The 12,918-nt window shown below is 36.5% G+C and overlaps 1 protein-coding gene across 1 annotated transcript in view; it reads right to left on the bottom strand.

Annotated features, from left to right (window-relative positions):
• The window catches only part of LOC107048433 (neurobeachin), a 600,659-nt gene that overhangs the window by 104,932 nt on the left and 482,809 nt on the right, over positions 1 to 12,918 (bottom strand). Inside the window, exons 26-30 of the mRNA XM_015271593.1 lie at positions 12,438 to 12,564; positions 11,263 to 11,371; positions 11,006 to 11,181; positions 8,068 to 8,360; positions 7,848 to 7,984 (exon numbers count right to left, since the gene is read on the bottom strand). Coding sequence (XP_015127079.1) covers positions 7,848 to 7,984; positions 8,068 to 8,360; positions 11,006 to 11,181; positions 11,263 to 11,371; positions 12,438 to 12,564 — 842 coding nt within the window. The remainder of the gene's footprint in view (positions 1 to 7,847; positions 7,985 to 8,067; positions 8,361 to 11,005; positions 11,182 to 11,262; positions 11,372 to 12,437; positions 12,565 to 12,918) is intronic.

The raw sequence follows: 12,918 nt of genomic DNA, 5'->3' as shown, positions 1-12,918 counted from the left end.
GAAGAGGTATGGTGATGATAGTTTGGTGAAAACAAACGAAAAAAAAATGAATGGTCGGAAAAGGAGTGGGGATAACCCAGGAGGGCTACTTACGCCGTCAGCAGTAATGACGGGGTGCGCCCGGGCTGTTTGCTTAGCGAGGAGATTAGTGAATGAATCCACAGGTGGCCGCCATCCGTCACATCCCTGGATCGCGATCGAAGTGAACGCCCAACTGACGATGTAACTCGGTCGCGATTTCAGGCGCCGGGTTTCGTTAAAATCAATATTACACGGAGAGAAATATTCAAGAAAAATTACGGAACATTTCACGTAATCCGCAAGCGAGAATCGTTTTCAGTGAATTTCTATAGGAATATAAGAGAATAAATCTGAAACGTTCAGTAAATTTTCAGGTCTGTCACCGAAAAAATACGAAAAAGTCACGTAATTTTTCTGGAAGTTGTAAAATCTAAGAGAAACTTCAAGACTTATTATGCCTCAGAACATGAAAATTCTTGGATGTTTAAGAATTTTTACGAAAAGTTCCGGAAAAATTACGGAACGTGTTGTTAAAATCTTCCCCTCACGGTGACTCATGGCTAGCCGTGAGGCGTCGGACGGATGAGTAATTTTTGCGGAACAGATCGTAGAATTTACGTGACAATTGACACTTTTTATTGAATTTTACTTCGCTCCCAGATTACGTTTCGAAACATAATTTTTACGTCTTTTTTCCGGTAATTTAAGGTAAATTAGGAAAGGTAATTTCTATTGAATATTTCTCTCCGTGTAATAAAGTTTCTGGGGGTTCATTTATTGAATTGACGCTGATTTGCATCGTTTGTAATAATTTTTGGATATTACACGGAGAGAAATGTTCAGTGAAAATTACGGAACTCATAATCCACTGATCGATTACGGAATCGACTCAGAAAATTCAAGTGACGGTATCGTAATTTTTCACAGGATATTCAGATAAAAATTGCGGAACGCGCTGGAAAAATTCCGTGACAGTTCCGTAAAATTTCCTACAACCATATTTCGCTCCGGAATTACGGAAAGGATACGTAATTTTTATTGAATATTTCTCTCCGTGTAATGAAGAATAGGAGAGTGGATATGAGGGGATGCTCTGAGAGAAAACAGCAGAGTTTTCAAACAAGTCTTACTTGTGGCGTAAAAAACAATTGTTAACAATGATCAAAAAAGGATTTTTGTACCAAACATGGGATGCGTGCGCTAAGATTGAACATTTTTGTTGCAAAAATTTAATATTTCAATGATAAAATTTCTTGAAATTCTAGTGAAACTATGATTTTTAAAAATTCTATAAAAAATTATCCCTGAAATCTAGTAATCTCTAATAATCTCTTGAGGAGTATTCACCTTTACGGAATTTTCACCAGAACTCTAGTGAAAAATGCAATAACTTAGTACAAGTGACGTTGTTCTTGTGGAACTTCCACCTCAAATATTGTAATTTCCACTACAGTTATCATCGCCAAAGGTTCTCGATATGATGGAGTGCTAGGTAGATTGGCGGACCACCAGAGTAATGTCCAACCTAATAGCAGTGATTACCCTGCCTTGTTGGAAGTGAACACGCCTTCCTCATGGCTCGGTAAAAGGTGCTTTACAAACGTTGAATGTTTTATACTTTAGGGTTTCACCGTCTCACTCACTCACTCGCACTTCACCTACATGCTGCGATAACCCAAAGGGTTCAGCCCCATGAATTGATGGATGTTTACAGAACTAACTGCCTTCTGCTTATGCTGCAGTGCCTCTTGACCGTTCTGGCTACCAATACGTGTACAGAGGAAAAGATTTTCTGAGATCCAAAGGTCTCTAGAATTCAGAATCTTGTCTCTTCATTCAAGAACAATTTTTCCTGTTTGAAAAATACTTTCGTTTTTCGAGAAAAAAAATTTAAAATACTATTTTCCGCGCGATTTTTCCTCAGGAATCTGATTTTGTAGGTCATAATTGTCTCCTGCCACTCAGAAGTGGGGAATCGATTTTTTTTAAATCGGATTTTTGAAGGATTGCAGATTTCGATTTTTCAAAGGATGCAGCGGAGTGTCGAAACCTTTGATATTTTCCCCCACTCCACAGCCCCACAATTTACTGCAGAAGTTCCATAAAAAGGCAGGGGAGTTCAAACTGAAAGTTCAACAAGGGACGATCCGTTTTGCCCCAGTACGGAACGTAGAAATAACTCACCAGCTTCATAAAAATTGTTGAACGTTCAAGAATTTTTGATGTTAGAGGGATAATAAGTCGGGAAGTTTCTGTAAGATTTTACTTCTTCGGGAAAAATTACGTGACAATTCCCTACTTTGTTCGGTGATGAACCTCAGAATTCACTGAACATTTCAAATTTCTTCTCTTCCATTCCTATAAAAATTGCCGGAAAACGATTCCCTATTGCGGATTACGTAAATTGTTCAGTAATTTTTATTGAATATTTCTCTCCGTGTAGGGAAAGATTGCCCGTTTTGTCGCAGAGTACTGTTCGACATAATGCGGAAATTGATAAATTAATTTGTAAACGAAAAATTACTTGTCTCAAGTAAATATGTTTCAAACATTAGAATTTTTCCTCCATGTCTGTCCAGAATTTTTACAATTTATTTGCATGATTGTTTTGCAAACTCTAGAACTACTCCATTTATGAATAAACTCACAAAAATCACAGCAATCGAATGGAATGTGAAAATGACAGACGAGGAATGGTAATTAACTCCTTATTATAATTTGAAAATACCTGTACCTCACTAAATACTAGATAAATAAATACCGCATTAAATGGTCATTGACAGAATGCCAACCAGAAGCCACGGGTGACTACCATTAGATGATTTATCACCTTAAGATCATAGGGTATTGATAAAACTCTGTGGCCAGGGGAGTAATGACACGAAAGTATAGTTTAGAGTGCACGCTCGTGAAACGAGCCTGGTAGTAATTATTGCTGCATTATTATAACGTCACTTGGCAATACATCAAATGCCGCGGGGATGTCATACATATGCATTGCTAAGGGAAAAAATTGAACAACGGTGGAGAATCTATGGTGTGTAGACATGGGATAACGCCCACCTGTCAATCTTCATGCTCCACTTTTATTCTGTGCACCATCAAAATAGTTCTAAAACGGTTTTCCACATTGCAGTGGAATTTTTTAAGTGTTGCTTCTCACGTGGGACGAACTTTAACATTCTTTAACCATCAAAATTTGTTTCGGTGAAACAAAAAAATGCATTTGTACTGATTTCTTTAATTTCAAAAGATGGAAAAGCTTAATTGAAGAAAATAAATGAATATTTCTGCCCTCAAATCACTGACTCATGGTTTTTATTAAAGATATTCAAGTATTTTTTACAATTTGGTAGAGACCATACTATAGATTCAACCTTTTTTAATCATCAAATTTATCAATTAAATTACATGATAAATTTTTTTTTTAATCATGAATATTTAGGTTCATTAAAATGCCATTTTGTACAAAATTATTAATTTTTTAAATATTCGTTGTTTATAAATCAATAATTCAAGTCGTTTAAACTTCCGGAAACCTTATTTTGTTAGGCATTAAATCGATTTCTGGTAAAATTTTGGATATGAATAAATTTGTTACGGTTCTGAACAAATGATTTTTATGGTGAATTGTGACCCTTCATCTGACCCTCGTAACCCTTAATTTGACCCTCATGATCCTTATTCTGACCAATATAACCCTTAATCTGACCCCTGTCACCCGTTTGCCCCTCGTGATTCTTATTTTGACCCTTCATTGTAGAGTCTTAATCTCGTGTACCAAATTTTTATCACCAGAAGTCGATTTGGATTTTTATAATATGGAGAGAAATTGATTAATTATAATTTATTTATAGAAAATGCTCGTAATTTTCAATAACTGCAATTTTCAAATTATTTCATTCATCAATCTTCCTCCAAAACTAAACTTTTTATTTTTTTCAGATTTTCAAAATGTTTTTTAACAGTTCAATATCGAGATTCAAATTCAGACCTGCAGAGTTTATCTAATAAAATCACTGTAAAATGTTCGGGAATTTAGGTTTGAAAATGCTCAAATGAAACCTCTCATATTCGACTACAAAAATAGAAAGGCATTTCACTGGAAAAAAAATAGCCAAATATTATATTTGAATATCCAATATCCTTTATTCCCAATAAAAATAAAGTTGAAACTTCTTTAAAATTCAATCTATCTGATTAAAAATGGAAATTCTACTGTCATAAAATTCCTCATAACAGAAAAAATCAAGGAATAACAGAAGAATATCTGCGGAGTAAAATAATTTCAACATAACTTCTATATGTGTTGATAACAGTTGATGAAAGTTGAGTCTGAGAATTCTCTAACAAAACAATTCGTTAAAAATTTCGAAAAATAAAAAACCTCAATTGAATTGGCACCAAAAATTAAGAAAACCTCCATTCAAGCGTCTCCAATCACCGGCACATCGCGAAAAAAACAATAAATAAAAAGGGCGTATCATTATTTGTTTTAGGCACCAATGCCCTCAACCGGTAATCAATAATTCACCGATACGTAATCGTACGGCATATATTCCCTATCTTTACGTATTCGCCAGAGAGGAGGCCCGGTGTAAACGATAAATCACGATAAATACGTTTGCATCGGCCATTATAACAAGCAAAAACGAACGAAAAAAAAATGATAATAAAATAAGCCAAAAAAATAACGACAAAACGAAAAAATAAAAATAATCGAAAAAGAACTTATTAAAGAGAGATAAATGAGCGATTAAATGTGAAAAAGACGAGTGGATGCAAGTGGGAATGGGACAGGGGGATGGAAATGCGATCCTTGGGCAACGAGTCCCCGTTACGAAAAATACAAACAAGATGCATTCACTCTCCCCTGGGGCCACTATTCAGTATCCGCCTGCGTGCGCATTACGATCGCTTAAGTCTCGACTCGACTATCGAGTGATCCATCGCCCAGGTTTCTACGAAACAGCCCCGGCGCCTCACTCATTCCTCTCTGTCCTCTCTCTTCCTCACACTTCTACACACGAATTTTTATTTCGGGCTAACGAGTGCCTGAAAAAATCGCGAATCGAGCGATGCCGGGCGGGGGAGGGGAAGGGGGGAGGGGGCGACATTGAATTGAAATTTCGAACCGGTCTGGATACACGAGGAATGGACCCGTGGGCTTTTATTTTCATTTTGGTTGATTTCTTGAAAATTAGTTTAAAAGGCTCACGATAAAGAGAATGGAGTTATCGAGTTCACAATGGAGTAATTTATGATGATTCTTAATGCAGTATTTTTGTGGATTTCGATTGATTATTGGGGGAGATAGGAGATGTGTTTTTCAGGGAAAATTGCCATTCGATTTAGTGAATCATCTCAGAGAGAGAGGCATTCGAGGGGATATTTGATATGACAATTTTTTATTAAAGTATTTATGGCGGAGTGGGCATGTAGGAGGTGAGACGGGGGGGAATCTATTGTTCTCTCGCAGAAAACCAATCGTTGAACAGAAAAAAAAACGATATTTCAATTACAAATTTCCAATCAATTTCGATCATTTTTGTGCTCGAAATTTTGTTAAATAACTTTTCTATTTTTTCATATTTCTGGATACTTCAAGACCTCTTTTATTTTTCTAGCTTGTCTTGTAGATAATTCCGAAATTATTGATATGGATTGAAAAAGTAACAACGTCATTTTGCAAAGTGACCCGATCAATACCTACAATTATGAAAAAATAACGGAAGTGTTATGAATGATTTTCAGAGAAGTGAATAATTTTCTTGAATTATTCAGAAAATCCGAGAATTCTCCAGAAAAATGTATGATTTTCTAGATTTGTCTCAAATGAAAAAAATCAGTTTCCTAGAATTTCTTAAGGGACCGGGAAATTTTCTCGGTTTTTTACCATTTAGAACCTATATTCAAGTCAAATAAACTTCCACTGAACATTGATTAAACCTTGACGAAACCTTGGTTAAGCCCTGATTAACCTCCGGCTAAATCCTGCCTAACCCCAACTAAAACCTGACTAAACCCTGACTAAACTCCGACTAAATCCTGACTAAACCTCGACTAAACCCCGACTAAACACCGACTAAATCCCGACTAAACCATGATTAAATGCTCTTTAAGGCTACAATTTCAAACCAAATGAGGCGATCGCCACTATCTTCAAACTCTAAATAATTACCCCAATTTTACTAAGAGAAACGAAAAAAATCAATCAATGATTTGACTCTAATTCTCCTTGTCTTCATTTCCTACCCTTCCTTAAATTCTTTTAAAAATTTGTGAAGTGCTGGTTATGAAGGTAAAAGAGAACTCCGAATAATCTGCCGGGAGGTAAAAAAATGAAGATAACGGTGAGAGAAAGGGACAAGGGGGGGTTGTGTATGGAGGGATATGCGTGGACCCCGCAGGAGGCTCATAATTGCCGACCCTGAAGATCAGTCCATGGCCCCCATGGGGTCCTTACCTTTGTTTGTTTTATTCCTCGGTTATACAAACGCGAGATCTACGGCCGATATATGATAATCGCTCTTCCTAGATTCGTGCCTGTGCATGGAGCAACCCCCACCATGTGAATTAAAAACATGGTTAGGAATATTTTGATAGACGACAGCCACTTGTCCACACTGATATATTTCAGGAGTGGACAGATGAGATAAGAGCATTCATTCTCACAATTTGTAACATTAATTGCGTTCTGTGAAGTGATCATTAAATTCTACGTATATTCTGAGAAAATTGTGGACATATCCATCGATAAAAATGCAAATGATCTACAGTGATGGGTCGACATAACAGTGAATAAATTTTATGTACTTTATTTTGAGAATATGTCAAGAATAATAGTCCTCAGACTTAGAAAAGTCACACGAGAAAATTTAATGGAAAAACCCATCGAATTCGATGGAAAAGTCCTTCGGATTTATATTGAACTTCTATTGAAATTTTTTTTAGTTTTTGGCCGATTATATTGATGAATTCTGCAACGCTGCTGCGGGTTTTTTAATAGAGAATGTCCGATGGATACTGTTTCATAGAAAAAATCTGTAGAATTTCATCTTTTTATACACGTTTTGGGAAATTTTCTATAAGAATTCGTCGACGACGAATTCGATGAATTTTCATGAAGTTTTTTTCACTTTCGTTTTTCTTCATTTTCATTAAAACAAGTAGGAAATTGATCTTGGATTGTATATAGTATAGTTATTTTTGCTAATAAATTAGTAATATGCTTCCGAATGGTTATTTTGCACTTGTTTTTCTTTTCAATCGTAAAGAAATGCGCAGATGTCCGGAGGAATTTTTCAGTGAATCATCCAAAAACTAATAAAAAGTTTAATAGAATTTTCTAACGAATTCGCTACGTTTTTCTAGCAAATTTGAGCATTCATGGTTTCTTGCTAATTTCTACTAAACTGTTTTATTCTCGACATATTTCGTAAATAATCGAACGTTTTTTTCTTAAACCTGTGCTTCTCTCAATGAAACACATTTTAAAAATATCTCAGAACTGAATGGCTCAAGAAGAATGAGCACAAACCATTTTCATAATCACCAGAATAATCCGCGAAATGGATCTTCTGACAATTTCTGCTCAACCGATTCGCTTTTTAAATATTCCCAAATCAAATTCGCGTGTATTAAATGTTTTCTCAATATTCAATTCGGTAGACAAACCATCAGTTCATTTTCCAAATGCTCCACTCGCAAAAAAATATTCATCACGATGAATATTGTCTGAGTATTGTTAAGAAAGAGTATTGAAACACCCTTTGAATAATCTCAATTACGCTCACGAATTCTAATTAATGATTTGCTCCACTTACCTCACTGTCGATTTTCTTGAACTCAGGATCCTCCTCATCAACTTCGAAATAAAGTTCAGTGGACGTTATAGAGATGATGCCAGGTGCAACAATACCAGGAGCAACGAGTTTTCCCTTAGTGCTGATGTTAACTGGACCTGAGCATAAATCGTCTCAAATAATTACGGAATTTCTCTCCCTCCTGAACGAATAAATAACTTCATAATTAAATTTGACGTACCAGTCAAGTCGCTATCAAGATCCCTATCATCGGACAGTAATTCGCTATCGTCCATGAGATCAGTGGACTGGAGTTGTTGCTGATGAGCGCGTGACGCTGCCAAGTGGGCATGGAACTCCTCTCGTGCCTGGAGAATTGCATCCTCAGGGGCACCATGCTCCAGAGCTGCTTTGAGGGTTGCCTCGGGATGACTAGATCCGAGGGGATTGTGTACAAAGCGTTTACGTCGCCTTGCATCGTCCTCCCAGGCGTCCAGCTTCCAGTACTCAGCTAATCTGTCAAGTTCGTCGAGACTTTGATAAAGGTGAGTATCGTGACACTTTACATGCATGAAGTATATGAGATTAAATAATTCAGCTGTGAAGAGATGAATCGAGGGAATTCAAAACGAGTTTGTGATTGATATCTCCGAAGATAAGGGCATGGATGGTATTGTGGGAGAACGTCTTTTGGACGCTAGGGGAAAAGGTACCTGCACCGTCCACCTCAGGGAAATGAGTCTTTTTTCCAGCCTCGCACTCTACAAGGAGTTATAAACGGTTAAAATGAGTTCTTCGAGGTGTTTACTCGAAGATGTGAAAAGGATAGATTTTTTATTAATATTAAACATATTTAATTATGTAATTCAATTGCCATCGGCCAGTGAGCGATGGAATCGAACTTTGAGGATAATACCGCCCGGCATTCGTACGATACCGCCCACCTTGTTTTGATGACTTTTTTAAGCAATGCAGACCAACTAATATAATTTTTCTGATTTTCATCCTTCGTTTCCATTGTTTGGCTCCATTTTGAGAAAGATTTCACGTGAATAATAATAAATTATCCTGAATTTACCCGATGTTCCAGTGGCCACCGACTACCCCAAACAATCGAGCTGTCACTCGACCGCCCTCTAGCTGCAGAGTCTAGTAGCCCCCTGGGCGGCATTAGCCACAAACTCTGGGCGGAATTACCCACAAACGCGAAGGCTGATAAAGTAGTCAATAATAACTGATGAAAATATTTTTCTGCTTTCGAAAAGGTCGCAATGGATGTGGAAATGTATAACGAACATATATTTCGCACTCTATTCAATTATGGACCAACTGAAAAATTGAAAAATCTTGAATTCTGGGGGCGAAATATTTTAAAAATTCGGTAGGAAATGATTTAGATTTTTTTAACGATTTTTCCACAGGAGAAAATTGAAAATTTCCGTTGAAATTACTTGTTGTTATCAAATATTTGCATAATAAAAAAAAATTCTCAGCCAATTCTGAGAAATATGGGTGAGCGATACAGGCACCTGCTACCCTATATACACTGAGAAAAAAAATTATAATATATGAAACATATTTACTTGAGAGGAGTAATTTTTCTTCAATTGTTTAATTCGCTTTAAAATATTCTTGCACTGAACTCAAGGATTGAAATAGTCTTGTACTCAACTCTTTAATCGTCAATCTTTAAGTATTTATTGTTTTCACGATTTATTTTTTTAATTTTCAATGATTTGATTCGTAATATATTGACAATGTAACGCGGAATGATAGTCAAAAATGAGAATTCATTCGAGTTCCATGAAGCGCAAAAATTCTGAGATTTAACCTTAATCTAGTTACCAAACGCAACCCTGCCACTCTAGTCACCTCCGCGGGGATTCCCCGCCGTATTAATTAGGCTGTAGCGTTGCCGACTTCACTCTACACTGCCCGGGCGTGTTTAGTGAGTCTCCGGTAACGTCGCGCAATGGGCAATTTCATTTAATATGGGAAAAAATAATTCATCTGTTGGAAATAATTTATTTTCTTTAGGAATTTCGGGAAATATATTGCTCTAAAAATGACTATAATTTTTTAGACACTTCAATTCACAAAGTCAAATTTTCTTGAATTTTTCCGGTTAGCCAGTCAATTGTAATTTAAAAAAAAAGACGCGCGGCGGGTTTTCCCTCATATGGTGACTAAGGTAGGGTCAAGTTATATCCCTAGAAAACGCGTTCCTTTTTAGCATAATAGATCTTTTCACTCTGAGAGTTACTAGATTTTCGGGCACTTTTTTCCCATGTTAATTCCCCTAGGAGTTTCGGACACCTACCGAATTTATATATAAATCATCATTTTTGAGGGCTCAAAGATCTATCATCTTAATCCTTAACTAGTCGCGCTTTTCTAGCATCTCACTCGCTCTACAGTGGCGACCTATGGGTTGCGTGTGGTTTGGCGGGAATTCCCTCACGATGCGACCACTTAAGGGTTAAATGTAAATATTTATCAGAATTTTTCATTATTTTTCTGGAGATTTTCAAGTTTGACGAACGCGATCAATATTTTCCCTAGATTACCAGAATGAAAAGAACTATTAGCCGTCCTTTTTCTTGATAACTCATAAACAAAGCGTCGAAGACAAAAATTTCATTTGAGTTTTCGCCTCCAAACAACCGCTTTGAGCTACCCTAACAATATTTCATATCCATTTTGGGACACTCTGTATACTATTACGCACTCGTATCGAAATGCACTATTGGGAATAATTTTTATGGAAAAATAACACGTATGAAAAAATCCTACGGAGAATTCGAACATTTCCTATAGGATTTTTCTGGTGGGATTTCCTATAGAATTTCCTATAGAATTCACTATAGGGCTTTCTATAGAAAGTAACTCACAAAATTGAGACTCGAAACCAATCGGTCACAAGGGTCAGGATTAGGGTCATAAATCTGATAGTAAATCCTATAGCGAATTCTATAGGAAATCCTATAGGAAATTTTGTGGGAAATCCGATAGGAAATCCTATCAGAAAAATCCTATAGAAAATGTTCGAATTCTCCACAGGATTTTTTCATACGTGAACAGCTACAAGAACTTCAAAAAAATCTTCGAAAACCTAACGCTTCATCTATTCACTACTGAATTATTCCAATGATTCGACGATTTTTACGAAGAATACTCACTTGGCAGCCATTGGATCTGTGTACCCCCAGGCACCGTGCTTATTCGACAAGATGTTTCGAATTTTCTCCATGAGTCTACTAGCAATAACATTATCTCGTCTTCGTGCTGCTGTTATCAAGTGATCGCACATTCTCTCTTCTTCTCGTCGGTCCAGAAGTGTCTGAGCACATTGTGACTGTCGAAAGGACACGATTCAATGAGATCTACTCGTATTTTGTGCCAAATAACATCTTTGAGAACTGAAAGTCATAATTACCTCGAAATCTGCGTGTTTAAGGACATCATCAGCTCTCATTCTGTTCAGAATGAATTCAGCTTCATTTGCAACTCGTACGATATGATCTTTCATCGCATGGGATAGTAATCTGTGAAATTTAATGGGAAAAATTACCATTCAATACAAATGTTCGTTGACAAACTCCACAAACTCCTGGCGAAATGATCAAATGAAATTTCTTTTGTTTCGGAATTCTTTCAGAAATTTATGGGAACAAATTTACTTGACAAGTTTGACCACTTCTCCACTGAGTTAATGTTGTTTATCCAAAATCGCAAGTATTAAAAAAAAATTGATTTTTTTTCAGCTGAAAGATGAAGTTATTCCTTTTATCTTGTAAAAATTTCAATCCACCAACCCACGTTTATTATTCAGAAATGGAGTGGACAAAATGCACCCAACGCATGGGCTAACATGCGCTTATATGGGATGGAATCTTCCAAATATTTCCTCTTTGTGCGCGGGTACCCCAAATTTTTTTCTGGCCATTCGATTTAGTATAGTTTTGCACATTACCTTCTATTTTTATTTCTATTTTTAGAGTCTTATACTAGGTGAATTACAAATTTCAACATAAATCCCATCAAAGCCCGTGAATAAGGAAAAATTTGTTCATTTATTTCTGGCGAGACTATTGCGATTAATTTTTTTTTAACATCAAAGAAGTTAGCTTCATATGTTCTGCTATCAGCCAAAAAAATTATAGAATTTTTCGTGAACATGAAAAAATAAGATTTGCTGACAATGGCTAAACATCCTTAACCCTAGTTTGGTCACCATAGGAGGGAAACGCCGCAGGTCGATTTTTTTTTCTTACCATTGACTGGCTGAGCGGAAAAATCCTAAAAAATTGGAATGCGTCAATTCAAGTGTCTAGAAAATTATAATATTTTTTAAAATTATTTATATCCACAATTCCTGAAGAAAAAAAATTATTTCTAACAGACGGGCAATTTTTTCCCACGTTAAATGAAATTGCCCGTTGTGCGACGTTGCCGAAGTCTCGCTAAACGCGCCCGGGCAGTATAGTGAATTCGGCAACGCTCGGGCCTAAATAACACGGCAACGATTCCCTGCGGAGGTGACCAAGTCGCAAGTTCTCATATGGTGACCAAACTAGGGTTAATTCCCCAAAATTCTTTTGATATATTTACCTCCCCTCATTGATAAGTTCGATAAACGCCAGTCCTGCATGTTTCTGCAATGAATTCTGCCACTCCTGAGAGCACAGAAGCATAACAAGTTCCACGACAGACGTGCTGTTCTTGAAAGTCGTCAAACCTACACAAGAAACGAAATAAAATCATCAAAGCTACCATCACAATGTCTTATTCAATACATCTCGAAAGACACATCGATCTAATCCTCCTCTCTCCACCCACCAACGAACAAGGCATGAATTTAAATAACTAAAAAATCCACCTCCAATGCATACGAATGGAATACCGAGAAAATAGGTATCACCTTTGCTCATTACTGTTCTGTGGTGCTATTGTCGATCGCATTGACAATTCAGTATTGTTTCATGTTTCAAATTCTGTATTGTGTTAATGTTTTTCCAGGCATTTAAAGAAAAGAGAAAAGGGTTTTTCTAGATATTTGAAGAGAAGAGATGACTGCATCTTCTTATTTCAA

This window comes from Diachasma alloeum, unplaced genomic scaffold (genome assembly GCF_001412515.2).
Source record: "Diachasma alloeum isolate Michigan unplaced genomic scaffold, Dall2.0 Dall_scaffold_00192, whole genome shotgun sequence".
Classification (NCBI taxonomy): Eukaryota; Metazoa; Arthropoda; class Insecta; order Hymenoptera; family Braconidae; genus Diachasma; species Diachasma alloeum.
Note: the sequence above shows the minus strand (reverse complement) of the source record. Positions and strands in the feature narration are given on the sequence as shown.